Below are 22,132 nucleotides of genomic sequence, written 5' to 3' on the forward strand. Positions count from 1 at the left end.
CCCCTCCCACTGCCCCCACCCCCTCGGGGGGCAGCTGGGGCCAGCCCACTGCTGCAGCTCTGGTGGGACTGAGGTGGAGAAAGGCCCTGCAAGTCGTCGTGCCACCCGTGCACTGGAGAGATGAGCGCGTCTTTAATTCACGTTTGCCCGAGAGCTGCTTCCCCTCATACAGAGATGAGATCAGCGTGGCTGGGAAGCAGAGCTGGGAATGGGGCCTCTGACCCCACTGGAGGCGACTGACAGGGCAGGAGGGGCGCCTCCTTCTGGCCACCCCACTCCAGGCTTGGGGCCCTGACTTCCCCTGGCGGAGACCAGGCTGGCCAAGGCCCCAGGGCGGGGCCCAGGGCCCTCCGTCCATCTGGACACAGAGCCAAGTCCGGCGTGTCCGCTCAGGCCCCTGTGGCCGTGCCCTCAGCAGGGTGGGTGCAGGTCCCCATCAGAAAGCCTCTTGCCTGGTGCCCTCACGGGGGCCCGTACAAGTCGGCCAGCCGGGTAAAGCGGGGCCCCCAGTCCCAGAGGCGGCCGTAGTCCTGGTCCTCGTCCTCCAGGCTGGACAGGATGGAGCTCAGTGTCCCCGCCACGGAACCGTCCCCCTCGTAGTCATAGATGAGAGCCGTGTCGTAGGGTGGGACAGTGGGGTCACCGTCCACGGCCTGTAAGCCCTGTGGAGAGGCCTGGGGCTCAGGACCAGCACGCGCCGGCCAAGTGCCCTCCGCCACCGGCTCGGCTGAGACCTGGCCCCAGGAGACGGGTTGGAGGCAAGGTTCTCTCTGGGCGACTCTCCTTCCTTGGCAAGAACCGCCACCCATCTGTCCAACCCCAGAGCGATGCCTCAGGCTTGTGGGGTGGGGGAACGGGGTACGGGGCACCCCTGGGGCACCTGCCTCGTGGATGAAGTCAGCGATGTCAGAGGGGCTGGTGGGCAGCACACGGGGGACCTGGGGGTGCGCTCGGCTGAACGGGGCATCTCTGCGCAGAGAAGGCCGTCCCAGGGGGGCGCCCAGGGCCGCCAGCTCTGCCGGGTGGCGCAGCTGGTCCATGTCGTAGGCATCCTGAGGAGGGACGGAGCGCATGGGGGTGAGCCGCAGCCATCGCGGGTCGGGAGGCGGCTGGCCAGCTGGGGCCCCTGGGGAGCCCCCTCCGCACGTGTAAGCCACCCCGGCCCCTCACCTGGTCCTCCTCCCCGCCACCCTGCTCATCGTAGTTGAGGATGTTGTCCCGAAGGTCGTCCTGCAGCCCGTGCAGAAGCTTCTTGTCACACGACTGCTGCCGGCACCGCGCCAGGAGGGCCACCAGCAGGGCCAGCACTGGGGTGGGGGAGGGGGCGGAGGTCGGCGTGGGGCGGGGCCAGGCAGGCGGAGGTCGGTGGGGGGCGGGGCCAGGCGGGGCTGCCAGGTGGCGCGGGGCGGGCGTGGGGATGTGCAGGCGCGGGCACTCACAGAGCAGCAGGATGACGCTGGCCAGCATGATGACCAGGGCGCCCAGGCTGATGCCCGCGCCACCCGCCCGCAGCGCGGCGGCCCCCGGCAGGCAGGCGCCGTCCAGGCCGCAGCGGCACACGCTCACGTTCAGGGGCTGCTCGCGCTGCTGGGGCGGCTGTCCGGAGTCCTGCAGCAGCAGGCTAAGGCGGTGCAGCCCCTCCCGGACCCGGAGCCTCGGCCGCAGGCGCGCGTGGCTCACTGCGGAGGGTGCTGGCGGTCAGCAGGGGCCGGGGGCGGCCACGCCCCTCCGCGCCTGTGCTTCCGTGGCAGCCGGCTGGGCAGGGATCCTGAGAGGCTAGGCCTCGGTTCCCCACCCGGCCCCTGTGTACGGTAACTGATCCCTGCGGGCCCGAGGATGCAGTGCACTGAGGTGGGAACCAGTGGGGACCTGCCCCCAGCTCGGGACCCCCAGGGGCGTGGGGCGAGCTCACCGTTAACCTGGCTGAGGCTCCAGTTCCGGGCCAGCTCTGGGAGCCTGGGGCTCAGCTGGAAGTGGAAGGGGGCCCCGTGGGGGGGCAGGTCCTCATCCGTGGCCCCCAAGAGAAGGCCGGAGCCCTGGTCTGGCGTGCTGCACAGGCTGCCCCACGGTGGGGACAGTTCAGGGGCGTGGTCGTTGACCTCCAGGATCTCAACGGACAGGGTCCCTGTGGCCGTGCTGGGTGGGGAGGCTGCAAGCAGGAGAGGCCTGGTGGGCCCCTTGCCCCTGCAGAGCCCCCGCCCACCCCTGAAGTCTGCTCGGTGGAGCGCCCGCTCTCAGCCCTTGGGTGGCAGCAGGGGCCCCGGCCAGGGTCAGGGAGCCCTGGAACCCGGGCCGAGCTCCACGCTCACCATCATCCCAGGCCAGGATGATGGCCCTGTACCAGCCGTCCTTGAGGAAGGGGGATGCAGGGCTGAGCACGCGCTGGGTCTGGACCCGGCCGGTGGCCCCGTCCACTTGCAGCCAGTCTTCAGGGTCATAGTCCTTGGAGTAGCTGTTGGCGAGGAGGGGAGGAGGGCACAGGGTGGCCCTGAGCCGGAGCCGGACCCCCGAGGTGTGCTCACGTGTAGACGCGCACACACGCACACACGCACACATACACAGGCCTTTAAGGATAGTCCTTCCACAGCCCTAAGCTGGTATTTTCCATCCCAATCAACACATGAAAAAACTGAGGCTCGGGGAGGGCAGGTGAGCCGCCCAGGGCCCCGTGGCCACTGAGTGACAGCCAGGATTCAACGGTGGGCACCGTGTTGACAGACACGGGTACATAGGGTCAGGGCAGGGGGTGAAATCCAAGACAGTAACAGCCAGTCCTATGGGAGCAACGGCTCCCTGGAACGGACAGGGCCGGATGCTCAGAGGCTAGCCAACACAGATGGGCCGTGTCAGTGTGCGCCAGATGCACCCCAGTCCTGCCTACAGGATGAGGTCATGTGAACACACACACACGCACGGTACTTGAGAGCCCCTGGGCTCTTGGTGATGCACACAGATGAGCCCTCTGCCCTCTGACCAGGGCCCTGATGGGGACCCTCCGGGCACAGGGCTCAGTACCCTCAGCTGTGCCTCTACCCTGGCTGGGAGGTGGAGTGGGGCTGTGAGTTCCCCCTGCTCACCCCGGGGCCCCCACCTGAGCCTCTGCGGCTGCTGGGTGTCAGGGTCTCGGGCAGAGAAGGTGGCCACGGGGGTTCCTGGGGCCGCCCCCTCGGCCAGGCTGGTCCGCAGTGGGTTCTCCTGGAACACGGGCGCCTCGTTGACGTCCCGCACCTGCACGCGGACCCTGGCCTGGCCCCGCGCGGCCCTGGGGGCAGCTGCCTGCAGGGGAGCCTCGTTCTGCACCGCCACTTTGAGGTCATACCGCTCCCGGCTCTCGAAGTCCAGGGGCTGCAGGGGAAGCAGGGCGGCCGCCCGTCAGGACTCCGGACCCCTCCCCCCCATTCAGGGAACCCAGAGGCAGCTGCGGGCTGGAGAGGCCTCTTCTGGTCTGTCCTCAGAGCCCCTTCTTTCCTTCTGCTTAAAGCCTCGGAAAAACAAAAATCATGCAGGACAAAAAGGCACAAAAACTAATGCAAAAATGACGGCTACTCATCACGCAAATATGTGTTGGGTGTTGTGAGGTCAGTTTCCCGTCCCCTGGCCGGGCAGCCTCCTCAATGCCTCAAGCGGACACTCACCTGGGTCTTGCTAAGAAGGTATGTGGTGGACGTGGTTGAACTGACCTGTACAATCAGCTGACTTTACACAAAGAAGATGGTCCTGAAGAACCTGGGTGGGTCTCATCTGTGGGTGAGAGTCTCTGAGAGCAAACCTGAGGTTGCCCTGGGGAAGAAGGGATCCCACCTCCAGATGCAGCCTCAGCTCCTGACTTTGCAGCCTGTCGCAGCCCTGCAGACTCCGGACTCGCCAGCCGCCTGCACGACGGCCGGCATGAGCCAGTCTCCGGCAATAAAGCTCTTCCTGTGTTGAGAGCTCATCTGCATCTCTCTGCACGTGTATGCACATGTGTGTATGCACGGGTGTATGTGTGCACCTGTCTGCGCAGGTGTGCGCCCATGTATGTGTGCACACGTGTCTCCTGCTGGTTTTGTCCCTGGTCTCAGGTGGGCCAACACGTGAGGTCTGTATTTGTGCATGCTGATCACATACTTTAAGTGGCAAGACACTGGAAGTAACATGTGGGCTTGCCCCCTCCTTCCAGCCCCGTCCCCCTGTGGTCAGCGTGGCCCGAGCCCACAGTCCTAGCGTTCTTGGTCCCCTTGGCTCCCCTCCTAAGGATGCACAGAGGGTCCAAACGGGGTCCCAGGGTGTGAGGAGAGGCACCCTCCGCAGCTCACCTTCACCACAGACAGCACACCCTCGTTGGTCCTGGGGTCGGTGCGGATGGCGAACTGCCCGTCAGGGTCGCCCTCCAGGATGGTGAACCTGGCCACCCAGTTGGGGGAGCCGGGCAGGTCCCGGTCCTCTACCTCAAGCCGCCCCACGTCCACTCCGCTGACGGCCTCCGTGGCCTCCAGGAAGAACTGTGGGAACTCGGCCCCGTTACCCACGGGTGGGCGGGGGACGGTCCCCTGCGGGCTCACCCTCCCACTGCCCACCCATGAGGAGTCCAGGGCACCAGGAGCCCCCTCCCGGTCCCGGCCATGTGCTGGGCACATCTTCCCCGGAGGGCAGGGCCGCCGCTCCCTCCCACCCAGGAAGGCTTGGGGACAGGTCACACCCCAGGGTCTTGGGGGCTTCCCCCCAGGGCCCTCCAGCTCCTGACACGCTCACAGCCCCCCCATGCTGGCCTCCGGCAGGGTATCCTGCACGATCCAAACAGGATGCCTCCTCTCAGCACCTAGCCTCCCTCCCACCAGAAGCCCCAGGATGGGCGGGAGGTCAGCCCTGAGCAGCGGCCGGTGGAGGTGAGGACGGTGGCAGCACCTGATCCCTGGTGAACTCGGGGGCGTTGTCATTGACATCCTCCAGTGTGATGATGGCCGAGGCAGTGGCGGTGAGGCCGTCTCCAGACATGTCCGCCACCTGCAGGGTCAGATTGTACACAGCGACCACCTAGGAGCACAGTGACACGGGGTCAGGAGACCCAGGTGGAGAGCAGGGCAGGGCTGGTCAGCCACCTTAGGGCCTGAGGGCAGGACAGGCAGACCCCAGGAGGCTCCAGCACCTGCTCTGCTCCCAAGCTGTGGGGCAAAACAGGCTGCCTAGCCTCTCAGGGTCCGACGATACCACTGTGAACCCCAGACTCTGCCCCAGCCTGTGAGTGGGCAAGAGGTCAGTTGCCGAGTCGGATAAGCACTTATGGGGCACCTGCTGCACTGGGGTGTGAGGTCCCTGCCCGGGGGAGCCAGGTGCAGCTGCTGAGGAGACAGAAATCAACTAACGCAGCGAGTGGCCCTGGGGAAACCAAGGAGGACTTCCTGGAGGTGAGGTGCCAATGCCACACAGAAGCCCAGCAGCCAGGGGCCCCACAGGGGAAGAGCGGGCATGGACGGCCGGAGGGCAACTGTTTCTCTGCAGCATGCATGGTTGCTGTGGGCCCACCCCAGGCCGAGGAGCCCTACTGTTCTGCAGGCAACAAGGTGGGGGAGGTCTCTGACAGAAAACACGCTGAGGGCCCCTCACACCGTCTCTGGACCGAACTGCACAACCACCCGCGGGGCAGGTCTGCCGGAGCCCAGGGCCACGGAGTGTCCGCGGCACTCGGACCCCTCGCCTGGGGGCTGCCCTGCCTCAGCTGTCAGGGTGCGGCTGCGTGGCCTCACCTCACGGTCCAGGCCCACTTGCACCGTGCGGATCTCCCCCGTGTGCGGGTCGATGCTGAAGAGCTGGGGGCCGCCCTGCTCCAGAATGGAGTATCGCAAGGCCGCGTTGTCCGTCTCCGGGTCGTCCGCATCCGTGGCCTCAGCCCTGGTCACGTATGTGCCTGGGAAGGGCGGGGACATGTGGGGGTGACACCTATGGGTGCCAGGGCGTGTCGCCCGCTCCCCTGCGGCCCGCCACACCAGGTCCAGGCCCCCGATCAGCCTTGCATGTGCAAGCGTCCCGGCGTCCTGGCTCATGTCACTTGTGGGGATGAGGTCGGGTGCCCGGTGCACACAGCTGACACCTGCCTCCTACAGAACCCCGAGACAGACCAGGCGAGCCCACTGGGGAATCAGCCCCAGGCGGAGCGAAGCAGCGCCCAGGGCCGCACCTGCGCTCTGGGGCAAACAAGGCCCTGAATCTCTGGAGAGAAGGGCCTCCGCAGGGGTCCTGGAGGTGCCTCAGCCCCTGTGCCCACCTGTTTTCTGGAGCAATTCAGGTCTGACCACCCCTCCCCCCACCGGCCCACATCAGGTGTACTAAAAGGTATCCCGGTGACGTGGACCAGCCTCGGGCCACCCGAGGAGCTGGCACCCCCCCCCACCTGTGACTGGGCTCATCCCAGCCCCTCCTGGGCCCTGACGGGTCAGCTGAGTGTCATGCTGGTGTCTGATGAACGGTAGTGACCCGGCCACTGACCCAGCCTTACAAGGTGGGAAGCTACCTTAGCAGGTAACTCCTGGCATGATGCTGGACCCCAGGCTAAAGCCAAAAAGAATGTTTAGAATAGGCACCCTGCCACGGGGGTGCAGGCGAGCGCTTCCAAAAGCACCTGCCAGGCTCTCTACGACTGAGCAAGCGCGCAAACTCCTGGGGCAACTGGAGCCCGGCTTCTCGCCATCAGAGAAGAGGACCCGAAAGGAACCCTGCAGAGCTGGATCGGAAGTGGAGGTGCCAGAGAGGACGCGTGACTTGTGATGAAGGTAGAGAGACATGTGAACACAGCTGTGAGAGAGCACGCGCACACACACACGCACGTCTGTATACATGTGAGCTTAATCTCCCAGCTCCGGCTGCTGAAAGGGCCTGGGCCGGTTTGATGAGCTTCTGATCGACCATATCTGGGACGATTTGAGCTTCAAAACAACGGTGCAAAGAACCATAACCCACTGAATGAAGCAAGACTCCATAAGTGCAGACAGATACATGTGAACAAAACACATACGAGACAGGCTGGGACCTGGGACCCTTTGCTGCAGGGCTTGCGCCTGGACACACGTCTCCTCGAGCTCCAGAATACAAAGAAACTACAAGGGACTAAAAATAACTATGTACGTAGCAGTTAGAGCAAATTCTGGACGAGATACAAAGAGACTAAAAAGCCCAATTGCCACTTCTGAAGAGCAAAAACGGGCCGGGAGCAAAAGCAGGGTACTTGTGCGTGCCCCGTGCACACACCGCCACTGAAGGTGGTGCATGTGGGTGTGCAGCTTTCCCAGCACCATTTGCTGAGGAGACTGCCCTCTCCACGTTGATTCGTCCTGGCATCCTGTGTAAAATCACCTGCCCGTGGATGTGAGGTTTATTCTTGGGCTCTCTATTCGGTTCCATTGGTCTATGGTCTATGTGTCTGTCTTGAAGGCAGCTGCACACTGATTACTGTACCTTTGGAGAAAGTTTTGAAATCAGGAAGTGTGTCCGCCAGCTTTGTTCTTTTCCAGGGTGGTTTTGGCTATTCAGAGTCCTTTGAGATTTTATAGGAATTTTAGAATGAGTTTTCTGTTTACGGCAGACCACCTAAGCCACCCCTCCAGCCTGACCCCTGGACACACCCCTACCCTCACCCCATATAAAGAACAAGCTCGACCCCCCTCAGGAGCAAGCTAGCAAGGGAACCTGTTTCTTGTTCTCACTCCCCACTGCTGCAGCAGGGGCCCCAATAAAGCTTTGCCTGAATTTCTTGTCTGGCCTTTGATCGATTTCTATTGATTAAGGAGGCCAAGAGCCCTGGTGGGTAACACATACACACATATATTAATAAATAGGGGTACTGAAAGTCCTAACATCTGATAGAAAGCCAAGTGATGACGAAGAAGAAACAATGAATTAGAACAACACCTGATGCAGGCAAGAGCCGCCAGGGGTGCTAATGCTGCCGGGTGGCAGCTTGAGGGGTAGCAGGATACCTGCACGGTCTCAAAGGGTCTCCCACAAGACACCTATTACTTACAAAGGGAAAAGGAGAAAAACCAGAGCGGAGAAGCCTGGCGGACACCCCTGAACTACAGACCCAAACCGGCATCTCCAGGAACGGGGTGTGCATGCCTCCTGAGGGAGCTCCAGCCACACAGACCCACGCAATCATCACAACAACTGCCTAAATGCCTCAGGATGTCAGTGTCGTGACCAAGGCGGTGAAAGACTTTCACAATGAAAACTACAAAAGATCAGTGAAAGAAATTGAGAAAACACAAATAAATGGACAGACCATGTTCATGGCTTGGAAGACTTGTTGCTAAGATGTCAGTACCGCTCAGAGCGACCTACAGATTCAGTGCAATCCCTATCAAAATCTTAAGGACAGTTTCTTTATATAAACAGAAAAATCATTTTAAAATTCCTATAAGATCTCAAGGGACCCTGAAGAGCCAAAACAATCCTGGAAAACAACAAAGCTGGAGGACACACTTCCTGATTTCAAAACTTTCTGAAAAAAGTACAGTAATCAGTGTGCACCTGCCCTCAAGATAGACACATAGACCAATGGAACCGAAGAGAGAGCCCAAGAATAAACCTCACATCCACGGGCAGGTGATTTTACACAGGATGCCAGGACCATTTAACGTGGAGAGGGCAGTCTCCTCAGCAAATGGTGCTGGGAAAGACATCCACATGCAGAAAGATGGAGCTGGACCCGTAATTATTTAACAGCATATACAAAAATCAACTCAAAGTGGATCAAATCTAAGTGTACAACGTAAAACTATGAAACTCTTAGAAGAAAACACAGGGCAAAGGCTTCATGACACTGGTAATGTCACGAAGGTAATGATTTCTTGGATATGACACCGAAGGCACAGGCAACAACAACAAAAATAGACAAACCGGACTTCATGAACATTTAAAAATGCATCAAGAAGGGGGCTTCCCTGGTGGCGCAGTGGTTGAGAATCTGCCTGCCAATGCAGGGCACAAGGGTTCGAGCCCTGGTCTGGGAGGATCCCACATGCCGCGGAGCAACTGGGCCCGTGAGCCACAATTACTGAGCCTGCGCGTCTGGAGCCTGTGCTCCGCAACAAGAGAGGCCGCGATAATGAGAGGCCCGCGCACCGCGATGAAGAGTGGCCCCCGCTTGCCACAACTAGAGAAAGCCCTCGCACAGAAACGAAGACCCAACACAGCCATAAATGAATAAATAAATAAATAAAAATTGTATAACTTAAAAAAAAAATGCATCAAGAGACACTATCAACAGAGTAAAAAGACAACCCACGAAATGGGAGAAAATATTTGCAAATCATATCTCTGATAAGGGATTAATATCCAGGATATATAGAGAACCGGTAAAACTCAACCACAAAAAAAAACCAACAAACAACTCAATTCAAAAATGGGCAAGGAATTTGAACAGTCTTTTCTCCAAAGAAGATATACAAGTGGTCAATATGCACATGAACAAACGCTCGACATGGCTAATCATTAGGGAAATGCAGATGAGAACCACGAGATACCCCCTCACACCCATTAGGATGGCTGTTAACAACAACAATAAAACAAAACAAAACAAAAAGCAACAGGCGCTGGTGAGGACGTGGAGAAACTGGGACCCTCCTACACTGCTGGTGGGGATGTAAAATGGTGCGGCCACTGTGGAAAACACCATGGAGGATCCTCAAAAAATTAAAAATAGGGACTTCCCTGGTGGCACAGTGGTTAAGAACCCGCCTGCCAATGCAGGGGACACGGGTTCGAGCCCTGGTCCAGGAAGATCCCACATGCCGCGGAGCAACTAAGCCCGTGCGCCACAACTACTGAGCCCACGAGCCACAACTACTGAAGCCTGCGCACCTAGAGCCCGTGCTCCACAACAAGAGAAGCCACCACAATGAGAAGCCCGCACACTACAACGAAGAGTAGCCCCCGCTCACTGCAACTAAAGAAAGCTCGTGTGCAGCAACGAAGACCCAATGCAGCCAAAAATAAATAAATAAATAAAATAATTTTAAAAAATTGAAAATAGAACTACCATTTGATCTAGCAGCCCCACTTCTGGGTACATACCCAAAGGAATTGAAAGCAGGGTCTCAAAGACATATTTGTACCCCCATGTTCACTGCGGCACTATTCACACCAGCTAAAAAGTGAAAGCAACCCAAGGGTCCACTGAAGAATAAACAGATAAGCAAAATGTGGTATAGACATCCAATAGAGTATTATTCAGCCTTGAAAAGGAAGGTGATTCTGACACGGGCTCCCACATTGATGAGCCCTGAGGACAGGATGATCAGCGAAATCAGCCAGACACAGGAGGACAAATACTACATGATTCCACTCATTTGCAGTCAAATTGTAGAGACAAGAAGTAGACAGTGCGTGCCAGGCGCTGGAGGGGGAAATGGGGAGTTAGTGTTTAATGGGGACAGAGCTCCAGTTTGGGAAAATGAGAAAATGCTACGGGTGCTGGCGGTGGCTGCGCGACGACGTGAACGGGCTTGAAACCAGCGACCCGCACGCTTCGAGGTGGTTAAGGTGCTAAATTCTGTTATATGTACTTTGCCACAGTAAAATTTGGCGAAACAGCAGTCAGTGTCATGAACACCTAGCGGCTGAGGACCCGTCCCCAGTGAGGGGGCGTGAGCAGGTGGGGGCCTCAGTCCTGCCACCACGACGAGAACGAAGGGGAATCAAGATCACACCTGTGTGAGCCCGTCAGATGGTGACGCAAGGCGACCTGACACCCCCGAGTCCAGGCTGTGACCCCCCAGGACGTGCACACATTGGGGCTCCCCGGTGGAGCAGGTGCAGCGACCCCATGGAAGCAGGAAGAGGGGCCGAGATTGGCACAGCTGCTGGCGGTCCCTGGGTGCCCACACGGGGGTCTGTGCCCTTTCCCAGGCGCCCACTGAGTGCTCCCAGGGAAGGCGGGGCGGGAGGAGACCCGGGAGGGCCCCTCGGCTCAGGCCACAGGGTGGCCGTGGTGTGGGGAAGGCCACTGGTGGTCCACAATCACAGGGTGAGGGTGGGGCTGCTGGGCTTGAGGGATGGCGCTTTGCCTTTGGGGGAGGAGCAGGGACCCTGAAGGAGCCCCACCCCAGGGGCTCAGGGACCACCTACGACCGAGACCGCCCACCCCCCAGCACCCCAGGAGCCCTGCCAGATAGCACGCAAGGGTTGTCACCCTGCTAGGGGCCCCTCTGCATGCAGGGCTGTGCTGCCGTGGCGGGAACGCAGAGAGGCCCCCGGGAGCTGAGCTCAAGCAGCGGCAGAGGCTAGGCCCGTCCCCTCTCCCCACAGTGGGCCGGCCCCCACCTCTCCTGTGCTCTTACACACAGAGCAAGAGGGAAAAGCTCCACCTCAGTGATTAAACAGCCAACAGAACCAGATGTACGGCCAACCAGACACTTGGGCTTTTATCTGACAGAACTGAAGCAACCACCCTCCGTGTGCAAAAGGCCGTAAAGGAAAAGGTGGACGGCATGCAGGAACAGACAAGGCTCAGACACGAGGCAGGGGCTGTGGACAGAGGCAGGACCTCCTTTGCTGTAAAAGGCTTGACTGGGCAGCTGAAGCTGAACAGGCGTGCAGGTGAGACGTCACTATGTGTTAGTGTTAACCCCCTGACTCTGAAGTTACACCGAGTCACTGGTGTGCTCTGAAGGCCTCTGGTCTGCCACCAGCCTGGGATCTGACCAGAGCCCCGGGGACCAGGTGGGGAGGGGAAGGAGCGCTGTCTGGAATGTCTGTCCTGCCTGGAACAGAATCAGGCCAGCAAGTCTGCCCTGTGAGGACGCAGAAGGGACAGAGGGTCAGCGGTTTCTGCACTCAGTGTAGAATTAATAAGCAGTGAGAGGCAGTGACTGATAATGGGCAGGGGGGTCGCCTCTCGGGGATGAAGGAGTCAGAGGTGTTGATTGCACAACACTGTGAATGTGCTAAATGCCACTGAAAAGTTCATTTCAAAGTGGTTAATTTTATGTTATGTGAATGTCACCTCTATTTAGAAGGAGGAGGGGGGAGGGGAGAGCAACAGAAACCACCGGAGCTTTGCCATCTAGGAATCCTCTCTGAACTCTGGAAGATTTGGGGGTTGACATGTATATTGCAATGGGAAGAGGCTTGAGTCGACTTGTGGAAATTCCCTCCGTCCTGTTGACTGTTTACGTGTTTTTAGACTCTCCGAAGGACCTCTGAAGCTCTTGCTGAAGGGAAACCCTGGGCTTCTGACCTACCCAGCGCCCTTCGCAAAGCTCCCTGCCCCACGGGAACCCACCCGGCTCACCTGGGACGGCGCCCTCCAGCACCTGGCCAGTGAACACCTCCTGCCTGAAGACGGGTCGGTTGTCGTTCTGGTCCACAACCACGATCTCCAGGTCCGTGGGCTCCTCCAGGGTGGACCCCCCCAGGTCCAGAGCGAAGGCCCTGAGCTGGTCAAGCAGAGAGCAGGGGCTGGCACTGTGGCCCCCACGAGGGCAAGGGCGGCAGTGAGCGCAGACTCTGTGTCCTGCCGGAAACAGGTGAGAAGCGGCACGGGGACGGGGCAGTGCTGGGCCGGTGGGACTTCCCTCAAGGGGAGCTGGGTTCTCCCAGCAGGCAGGGCGGCCACCACGCTCCCCCTCTTGCCGTGGCCACCAGGAAGCCCACAGGTATGTTTCGAGCGTGGCCGAAGCGATGCTCTTCCTAGCGCTCCTGGTCCCTCTCCCTTTTTCTGTGAACAGTTTTGGCTGCTTTTGAAGTTTCCTTTCCTCTCCACACGTGAAATTTTAACTTCAACCATCTCCTGTCCCTTTGGAGAACAGACTTGGTACAACTTCCAGGGCAAACACACCCTCTGACTCTCTGTGTAAGGGAACCAAGAGCTGGTTCTCAAAGTCTGAGGGAGACTCAGGGAACATGAAAGGCAAAGGCTGAAGCCCCCTCCCCGGGGCAAGTCTGAACAACATCTTAGGGAGGCCAGGCTGGGGGGCTGATCATCTGTCTGTAGGGGACTCAGGCGAGTTCCAGGCTCCCCTCCTCGGCCCCTTGCTCACCCCCGCCCGCTGCCCTTCCTCTCAGACCCGACGATCCCAAGGCCTCCAATGGGCAGATCCCATCCCACCTCCCCTGCCACCCCACCCTGACAGTCACGGGGCAGCTGCCACTGGGGGTGGCCAGTTCCGTGGGACTCCTCACGGCACCCCGTCCTCACCACACATAGCAGGCTCGGGGGAGAACCGGCCACACCAGTGTCTGGTGTTGCTTTCCTGGGAAGGCTGCCGCCCACCCTGCTGCTGGCGGCCCAGGCCTCTTGGGCAGGACCTAGTGTTCAGTCAGCTCACGCACCTGCCGAATGAGCCTGTGATCCTGAACACCTGCTTCCCTGGGCAGCCGGTCCCAAATCCCACCCCTGCCCCCCAATTAAGGATGCTGGCTTTTGCTGGTGGAGGTGTGGCCATGGCCCCCCCCCCAGGCGAGGGGAGGGGAGGGGAGGGGGAGGGGGGAGAGGGGAGGGGAGAGCGGGGCGGGGCCCACCCTGAAGCGGTCTGTCTTCTCACGGTCCAGCATGGCATTCAGGGACACCTTCCCCGTGAACTTGTCTATGGAGAAGACCCCCTGGGGCTCCTCGTCCACGCCGGGCCCCTGGATGCTGTAGATGACGCTGCCCAGCTGCTGCTTGTCCGACTTGATCTGTGGGGCAGGTAATGGGCTGGGGAGGTGCCCCAGGGCAGGGGTCTCCCCTCTCTGCAGCCCTCGGCCCCTCCCCCAGCTGGGATGGGGTCGCGCAGCCTGTGGCCCCAGGGGTGTCCCCGTCCTAAAGCACACGGCTCTGGGGCCCCTCTCGGCCCCTCACCTGCACCAGGGGGAAGGGCAGGCGCTTGTGGTTCTCGGACACGCTGATGGGAGGGATGACCCAGGCTCTCCGCACGCGGCCCGGCGCCGGCACCCGGCGCCAGGGGTACAGGGTATGGGGCCTCCTCAGCCCGGGGACCCCCACTGACAGGCACAGGCTCTGCAACAAAGAAAAACCTCCGTCACCACCACAGCAGCACCCAGAGCTCCCCCACCGGGGCCGGGACGTCCCCTCCCTGACTGCCAAGCCCTCCGGTGTGTGGCCCGGGGAGGTTCGGGCGCCAGGACTTGGGGGGCATGGGGTGCTCAGGGGGACAGAAGGCAGCCTGGCTCCTGGGAGCCTGCGGCTGGGAGGCGAGGCCCGGGGGGGAGGTGGGTTGAAGAGGAAGGACAGCTGGGCTGGGGGCAGTGGGGGGGAACACACAGCCATCCCAGGCTTCCTTGTGACTTGAATTCTTGAGGGCTGGTCGAGGTTGACCAGGCCAGCGCTTTTGTCCTAAGGGGCCCAGAGAGGGGGGCCACCTGGGGGGCCAGAGCGCCCACCCCTCCCGCACCCAGGGCAGCTGTTCACACGGCAGGTCTCCTCTGCCAGGCTGGGGAGGGGGACACTCCACACGCCTCTGGGAATCAGGCAGTGGGGCTGTCTGTCCCAGGGCTGCTTTGTGGAAATGAAACGTAGCTGAGCTCCCAGCTCCCCTCCCCCTGCAGCAGCTGCCGGTGGGGTTGGGACGGGCCAGCCCCGCTGCCTCTGCCTCTAGGGACCGGCGGGGTGGGGCGTGTGCGGCTGTGAGGCTGAGGGGCCGGTGGGGAGGACGCGGCAGCTGGAGTGTTCTGGGCTCTCGCAGCCACCCCGATCCCCCAGAGCCCATCCCCAGCCTGTGCTGTTTTTCTCCCAGAACCGTGGAACCAGGTGTGACCATCTCACCAACACTTCAGTACCTGGAACCCGGGACGCTCTCTCCGGCTCCGCACGCCCAGAGGACAGGGGCGCCCTGTGTGCAATGTCCCCGAAGCCCAGCGCTCGGGGCCTGTGGGGCTGCAGAGGCAGGACGGAGTGCAGGGCAGCCGTGCCCCCGCGACGCTACCCCACAGGCGGGGCCAGGGATATGCACCCCCTGCCCTGCCACCACCCGCTGAGCTCTGGGCTCAGCACTGAGGCTAGTCAGGAACATGGCAGGGGGCAGGGCGCCCGCGGTGCCGAAACCCTCCCCAGACCCACTGTCAGCTCGTCACCCCCCCACCCCTCAGATGGGGAAACTGAGGCGCAGAGAAGAAAGCCACCTGGCGGGGTGAGGGCAGAGCTGGCGGCAGCCCCAACAAACACCCAGAGTCTCCTGGGACAGCCCTGGTTTAAACACGTGGTCTCCATATCCTGCGCCTTGATCGGGCAGTGGCTGGTCTAAGTGTGGGCTCAGGCACTGTGGCCGGCTGGGCGTGGAGGCACTGGGGCCCTCTGTGCTCATGAGTGGGGCCGATGCTGGGGCACCCTTGGAGGGCACAGAGCCTGGCTGGACTTGGATAAGGGCTGCCAGGGCCCAGGGCGGGGGCAGGGATGCTACTGGGACCCGGCTCGGCTCGGCTATAGGAGAACCTGAGCAACGCGCCTTCCACGGCCGTTGTGACCCCCCCCATCCCCCTGCGTTTGCAGCTGCCCCCTGCCCAGCCCCCTCCAAATCCAAGGCAGGGCGGCGGCGGGAGATGCAGGGGAGCTGCTCCTGCCAGGCCCTTCCCCAGCGCTCTGTTCTGCGGGATTGGCCCTGGGCCCTACGGGAGAGGGCTTCCTCCCCCTCCCACGGCCCTTCCCCAGCGCTCTGTGCTGCGGGATTGGCCCTGGGCCCTATGGGAGGGGGCTTCCTCCCCCTCCCACGGCCCTTCCCCTCCTCGACCCCTCGACCCCGCCCCCGGCCGCCCGGTCCCCGACTCCTGCTGAGGTTTCCATCCCTTTCCCTGTCGCGGTCGGTAGAGGGACCGGGCCTGGGCTGGTGGCCTCAGGGAAGGGGGGCATGGTGACTGGTGAGTGGGGGGGGCTTGGGGGACAGGGGAGGGAGATGCCCCTCAGCCAGGAGGCTGCTCTTCTGGGCAACCTCTGGCCTGTGCCCCCCTGCATGGCCTCCCTGTTCTGCCCCCCCCCGGGTCCCTGTACACTTTGCTGACAGAACTGCACTGACGTCCAAACTAAAGTCAGCCTCCCCGGGGGGCCCCGGGCCACCTCCCTGGTTCCCAGTCCTCGTCCTGCCACCGCACTTGAAACGCCAGGGGCCTGGGGTCCAGGCAGCCGCACACCCGGCTCGGAGAAAGGGCCCCAAGCTCCCCGTGGCCCGACAGATGGCAGCACTGCCGCCAAGCCTCCCGGGCAGCTGGCTTCTCACCAAGACGGCCCGGCACAGGCCAGCGTGGTGTTCCCGCCAAGCGGAGACCTGCCGGCCTTTGTCACAGGCTCGGGAGGGATAGCGTCTGTTTCCTGGGCATCTTGGGGCAGCAGCTCCCTTGCCCCCTCCCCCCGCCCCTCTCAGCCCCCAGGGAGCAGCAGGGCCGAGCCTCCATCGCAGGGAGCGTTTCCGTGATGCCCGGTGACACAGAGGCACCGCCCTGACCCCAGCAGCGGGGGCGGGACAGCCTGCAGGGGCTCCCGGGCCTCAGGCTCTCGGAGGGGCACTGGGGGACACGCTTTGCCCTGTCCGTACCTGGGCCGGCCCCGCCGCCCCTGCAGCCCCCCACCGAGCCTCCGGCTGCCTGCCCCCTGCCAGCAGCTTTGCTGACACTCCAGGACGCCCACCGGCTCGGCACAGGGCATGTGGCCGGGGCAGAGTCTGGGAGTCCTGGGCCCCAGACTCTCCACGGCCCAAGGTCATGAGGTCAGCAGAAGCCGCAGAGCCTTGGCAGGGGCCCCTCGCCCAGATCAGAGGCTGCAGTAGGTGGGGTGGCCAGACTGGGCTAAAGCCGACTTCCGGCTCTCGGGACGCTTCTCGGTTTGTCCTTTGTCCTCCCTCCAGCCCCTTCCCAGAAGATGCAGGTGGCCGGGGAAGGCCTGGGAATCACAGGACACTGGAGCCGGGACAGAGCCACGTGCACAGAGCCGCGGACGTTGAGCGCACATGGCTCGCAAACGCTGTCACCCTCTCCGCCCCCGCACCACACAGAACCAGCGGGCATCAGGGACCCACTTCTCCCCGTGGGTGCCCAGTGGCACCCCCAGGCTCACCCTCCACCGCTCCCTTAGCCAAGAGACTGAGAGAACAGCCTGGAAGCCCTAGAGACGCCGGGCCACTGCCCCCTCGCTGTGGGCCCAGCCCCGGCCCCCAGCCCCACGGCTGCCGAGTAAGAGAGCTCCCCGTCTGGTTCGGAGCTCGTGGGGCCCAGCTGCGCGGTGAGTACCCTACAAACCCACTGCAGGGGCAGGAGTGGCCTCACCCACCCCAGACCCAGGCAAGGGCCAGGGTGGGTGACACGGTCTAGCTGCAGGCCACGGTGGGCAAGGCCCTGAGCCCGAGAGTGGCTGGCCACCTCCTCCCGACATGCTTCCTTCCGGATGCCTCTCTGGCCTCTGGGCAGTTCCTGTCCCCTGGGATCTGTGATGGCGTCTCCTCCCCTTCAGGCCCCCGCAGTGGGGCTGGGCTACTTCACCACCGGCTGGGGCTTCCAGACTTGACTCATCATGAGAACCAACCAAGGTCAGTAAAAAATATGGATTCCACCAGTTTACCCCAGGCCTACTGAGTTAGAACTCCCAGGGGGTCCCGGAGCCCCCAAGTGATTCTTGGGAACATCTGGGAATCAAGGCAGGCACAGGGCTGAGAGGCGGGACTTGAGGGTCACACAGCCCTGACCTGGCTCCCACCCCACCCCACCCCTCGGAGGCTCTACGTGTGGGGTGGTTCTGGGGCGCATGGTGGATGCACCCCACCATCAACTGTTCAGAAGCGACCAAGTGCCTGAGCCCTGGAGGGAATGCCTGCCACCCTTGCCCTCTGCAGGGGTCTGTCCTGCCTGGGGGCCTGGGGGCAGCCCGCAGAGCTCTCTGCTTCTCTCCACCAGCCCTCGGTGGGTTCGGACAAAGAATTACGAGGCACGGCCCCGTCTCCTGGGAAGGAAGCTGATGGCTCACCTGCCCTGGGTAGAGATGCTGGTGACCAGGGCGGCCAGGGGGACCGCGGGGAGAGCCTGCTTCAGCTCCTGGCACTACGGCCTCTAGTGGCCCCTGTGAGTGGCGGGCAGGAGACCTGTGTGCATCTTCCATCTCCCTGCAGTCGGGCAACCCTTACACGACTCGGAGGCCGCCACGGCTGGGGAAGGGGCTCTGGGGCTCTGCTGAGCCCCGTGGCCTCTGGGAGGAAGCCTCAGCCCCACTCCTGGGGGCTTTGCAAACCATGAAGACCCCCTGAGGCAACGGGAAAGTCCTGGAGCAGGACGGTCCCCACGGCAGACACGCATGGTCTTCTCCAGAACAGGCAGGGGAGTCAGCCCCACATCGGTGTGACAGTAACCGGGGCCGCGGAGGGGAGCCAGATCGGGGCGCTGTCCTCTCAAGGTGGGCAGGACAGCCGGGAGCATGGTGCCTGCCCCAGTCAGCGGGGAGGGGGAGGGGGGGAGGCTGGAGAAAACAGCTGTCCCTTCCCCTCGCCATCCTCGTCCCTCCTCTGAAGCCCGCAACAGCTGGAGGGGGACTCAGGGGAGAGCCGCAGGGGCCCCTCTGGGCCAGGCAGACAGCTGCGTCCATTCCTGGCACGCCTGATGCCTGCCGGGCCATCCAGCAACAGGGTGGCCTGGATTCCAGCGGGGGTGGGGAAGGGGCTCAGGCCTGGGGAGCTTGTGGGGCCTCTCCCTCAGCCCAAGCAAACACCACCCACGTTCCCCCAGGCTCCAGGCCTCCCACCTGCTTCCTGGAATCTGAGGGACCCAGGCGCGGAAGTGATGTTGGAGGGGTGACCCCGCACGTGAGTGCACGGGCAGCGACGTGGCTCAGTGGAGCCGGACGCAGGCTTGGGGCCCCTTCCAGTAGCACGTGGGTCTGCCATCTGGGCCCCCCACCCCCAGGCAGGGTGGGGTCCCAGTGTAGGCCCAGCTACTGGGGACACCGTGGGGCACAGGTGAGGGGCCGATAGAGGCCAGTTCCGAAAAGACACATGCTAAGCCCCCTGCCTGAGATTTCAGGGGACACAAGGGACGGGTGAGCCTCGCCCGAGGCCACCGAGCAGAAGACGGGCCTGTGCGGAGTCTGGTCAACAGGCCCCCACCCCAGGGGCCCACCCGAGACAGCCCTGCTGGGGGGCTCCCGGAGGTGGAGGAAGGTGTGTCCAGGAAGCAGCCGCAGGACCCGTGTGTCTGGACAGGAGAGGACAAAAGTCTGAAAGCTGAGCTGGATGGGGGAGGGCCATGCGAGGTCCTGACAAAGACATATGTCAGCCAGTCCCGAAGTTGCTTCCCTCACACCGGAGCTAATTTGAGCCGTGGGGAGTGCGGGAACATGAGTGGCCAGGCCCGTTGGCTGGTCCCCCAGAGCCACCAGAATTCCCGCAGTCCCCAGCTGTCTGGGAGCGGGCGCATTGGGCATGACCCTGGGGGAGGGGAGAGGCATCTGAGAGGGATCTACTCCCCTCCCCCACAGCAGAGTCCCCTTGGGGCCTGGTCAAAGGATGACACCCCCAGACCCAGGAGTGGGCCTCCGAGGACATGCCACCTGATGCGGGGCAGGGGCAGGAATAGTGGGGGCGTTACAGGCTGGAGCCTTCTGGAGCACATGGGGGCATCCAGGCCCTGGGGTGGGGGCAGAGAGCCCGCTGCCCCGGGTGGGCTCCCAGCAGCAGGCCGACGGGCACAGGCCATGGGCAGCCAGGCTGTGCCGGGCCAGGGTGACCACAGCCTCGCTCTGGGTCGGCTGGACATGGCAGTGGGGAGCGGCCGGCACCGTCTCCATGGGGGTCAGTGAAGGCCCAGAGGCGGGGGTGTGGGTAGCTGGGGCGGGGGGCGGAGGCCAGCTGCTCGAGGGGCCGGGCTGGCGGCACCTAGTGAGCTGCCAGGGGCAGAAACCCGAGCTGGCGAGCCGGAGCTGGGGGGCTGCGGGAGTGCGGGGGGACGCTCACCAGCGTCCAGAGCTGCGTGATGGGTCTGGAAGTGTAGCAGTGAGTGATGGTTCGTGGGCGCAGGGCAACGCCTGTGCTCATCGCCCGTCAGGTGTAAGAGGCCTGAGGCCGTCCTCCTGGCCCTCACCAGTGACCCCGGCTCAGCCCGGTCCCCCGAAGCCCGCAGACCACTGAGGCCACACGCTCCACTCCTGGCCCCAGCCTAGCGCCTGCCCAGCAGCCAAGGGCCGAGAGAACGTGGTCCCACCCACCCTGGGGTGCCCGTGTGGCGAGTGGGGCGGCCTGTGTTTCCGGCCGCCAGTCCTGCTCCCACCAAGGAGACCAGGGCCCAGGGGGAGGCGCGGAGGGCAGCCGCTGTGCGTGCTGGGCACAGGGCTCCCCAGGGAGAGGGGGTTTCTGGAGGGCAGAGCCCACAGCTGCCCCTGCCAGCCGGACACACGGGGGCTCGGACTCCACCCAACCAGACTAAGGAGAATCACCTGCCAGCTCACGGGGGTGGGGGGGGGCGGGGGGTCCCTAGGGACCAGGCCTCCAGGCTTTCCCAGCGCGGGGTGCTCCTGCCGCCCCCTCTCCCTCGCCTCCCACAAGACTGAACACTCCCAGACCCCAGCAGGGCTGAGGGGCGCACCTCCGGAGTGAGGGCCCGCCTTCTGGGTGCTCTCCTGGCCGTCCCCGAACTTGGCGCCCCGTCCGGTCCAGCGGAGGCGGCTACACTCCCCCCTGGACAGGGCTGCCCCACGCAGAACCCTCGGCTCTCGGGCCAGGGGCTGAAACCCGAGCTGGCGAGCCGGAGCTGGGGGGCTGCGGGAGTGAGGGGGGACGCTCACCAGGCGGCCAGAGCCAGTGGTCCCGAGGCCGGGACGCCCCACTCTAAGACGCCGGCGCTCAGTGCAGGGGCCAGAAACCCCCGGGCAGCGCCCGTGCCTTACCTGGGCCAGCAGCCCGAGGGCGAGGAGGAGCGCGGCGTCCATGGCCCGGCGGCGGGCAGCGGGCCGAGTGTCCGGCGGCGGGAGCGACGCCTTCTGCTGGGACAGGACCCGGCTGAGTGACAGCACAAGTGTGCGGGGCGGGCCTGGCGAGGGAGTGATAACGAACGTGTGCGGGGGCGAGGCTGGGCGGGGCGTGGGGCTGAGTTACAGCACATGGGCGGGACAGGGCCTGGGGCTGAGTGACAGCACGTGTGCGGGGCGGGGCGTGGGGGCTGAGTGACAGCACATGGGCGGGGCGGGGCGGGGCGGGGGTGGGGGGCGGCTGAGTTACAGCACGTGTGCGGGGCTGGGGGTGGCTGAGTGACAGGAGATGGGCGGGGCGGGGCCTGGGGCTGACTGACAGCATGTGTCCCGGGCGGAGCAGGGGTCGGGCACTGTCCCAGGCTGGATGCGGGGCTCCAGGAAGGAAGCTGTCAGAAGGGCAGCGGTGGGTGGGGGCTGGGGACTAGGGTGGATTCCCTCATTCATTCTGAGCACCAGGCACACTGCTGCCTCAGGGCCTTTGCACCGGCCGTGCCCTCGCCATGACTGCCCGTCCGGCTCTCCCCAGGGCCAGCCGCTCGCTGCCTTGAGGGCTTGGATCACGTTTGCCGTGTTCCTTTACTGTCTCCTGCTCTGGGGTGGGGTTCCCCAGGGCAGGTTGTCCGCTGCTGACCCCCAGGGCTAGCACACAGGAAGGACAGGCACAGACCTGGCCCCGTGCCCAGCTCTACCCGCCCCTTCCTTCCTCCTCGGTTGGCAGTTACTTGGTTGGTAACTACCTGGTGGAAGGGGGAGGCTATCTCTCCCCTCCAAGCCCCTGCACTCCTGGGCGGCCTGTGGCTCAGAACCAGGGGAGGGCGGGGAGCGAGGGGGGGCCCAGCGGACCTCGAGCCGTCTTCTGGGCAGGGAAGTGGGGAGTGTCCTCTCCGGGAGCCGGTCTTCTCTGCAGCAGGAGCAGGCACGGGGGCCTCTCCTCTCCTCTCCAGATTGCGGGGCAGCGGAGCAGGTGCAGCACCATCTGCGCCCTAGGCCTGCTTGGAAGGAGGCCAGGCTGCCGGGGGTAGGGTGAGGGCAGGGGCTCTGGCAGTGACTGTGTCCCTGGTACTCACCGCTCCAAGGTGGGGGTGGAGGGCAGGAGACCCTTCCAGCTGCAGACTCTGAGGCCCTGGGGCTGAGCAGCTCCTGGAGGCCACCGCCCTGCCTCTGAGGTCGGACTCCAAACCCAGGTGGAGGAGCCCTCTGAATGTTTTTGGGTTTCTGCCCCCTGAACGG

General features: G+C 63.2%; 1 protein-coding gene across 2 annotated transcripts; it reads right to left on the minus strand.

Annotated features, from left to right (window-relative positions):
- Positions 1 to 110: 110 nt before the first annotated feature.
- CDH15 (cadherin 15) lies at positions 111 to 20,976 on the minus strand. 2 transcript variants are annotated; one of them, XM_057534422.1, is made up of 14 exons: positions 20,819 to 20,976; positions 13,811 to 13,969; positions 13,492 to 13,647; positions 12,263 to 12,407; positions 5,724 to 5,884; positions 4,885 to 5,013; positions 4,296 to 4,481; positions 3,092 to 3,345; positions 2,310 to 2,452; positions 1,913 to 2,149; positions 1,440 to 1,679; positions 1,171 to 1,307; positions 885 to 1,052; positions 111 to 662 (listed from the first exon to the last, which is right to left on the minus strand). In XM_057534422.1, exons 1-14 carry the CDS (start codon positions 20,858 to 20,860, stop codon positions 462 to 464), a joined length of 2,358 nt encoding a protein of 785 aa, XP_057390405.1. In that variant the 5' UTR covers positions 20,861 to 20,976; the 3' UTR covers positions 111 to 461. The 2 variants fall into 2 exon arrangements, with proteins under 2 accessions (XP_057390405.1, XP_057390406.1); XM_057534423.1 differs by lacking the exon at positions 1,440 to 1,679.
- Positions 20,977 to 22,132: the final 1,156 nt, after the last annotated feature.

The sequence above is a fragment of the Balaenoptera acutorostrata genome, chromosome 19 (assembly GCF_949987535.1).
Source record: "Balaenoptera acutorostrata chromosome 19, mBalAcu1.1, whole genome shotgun sequence".
NCBI lineage: Eukaryota > Metazoa > Chordata > Mammalia > Artiodactyla > Balaenopteridae > Balaenoptera > Balaenoptera acutorostrata.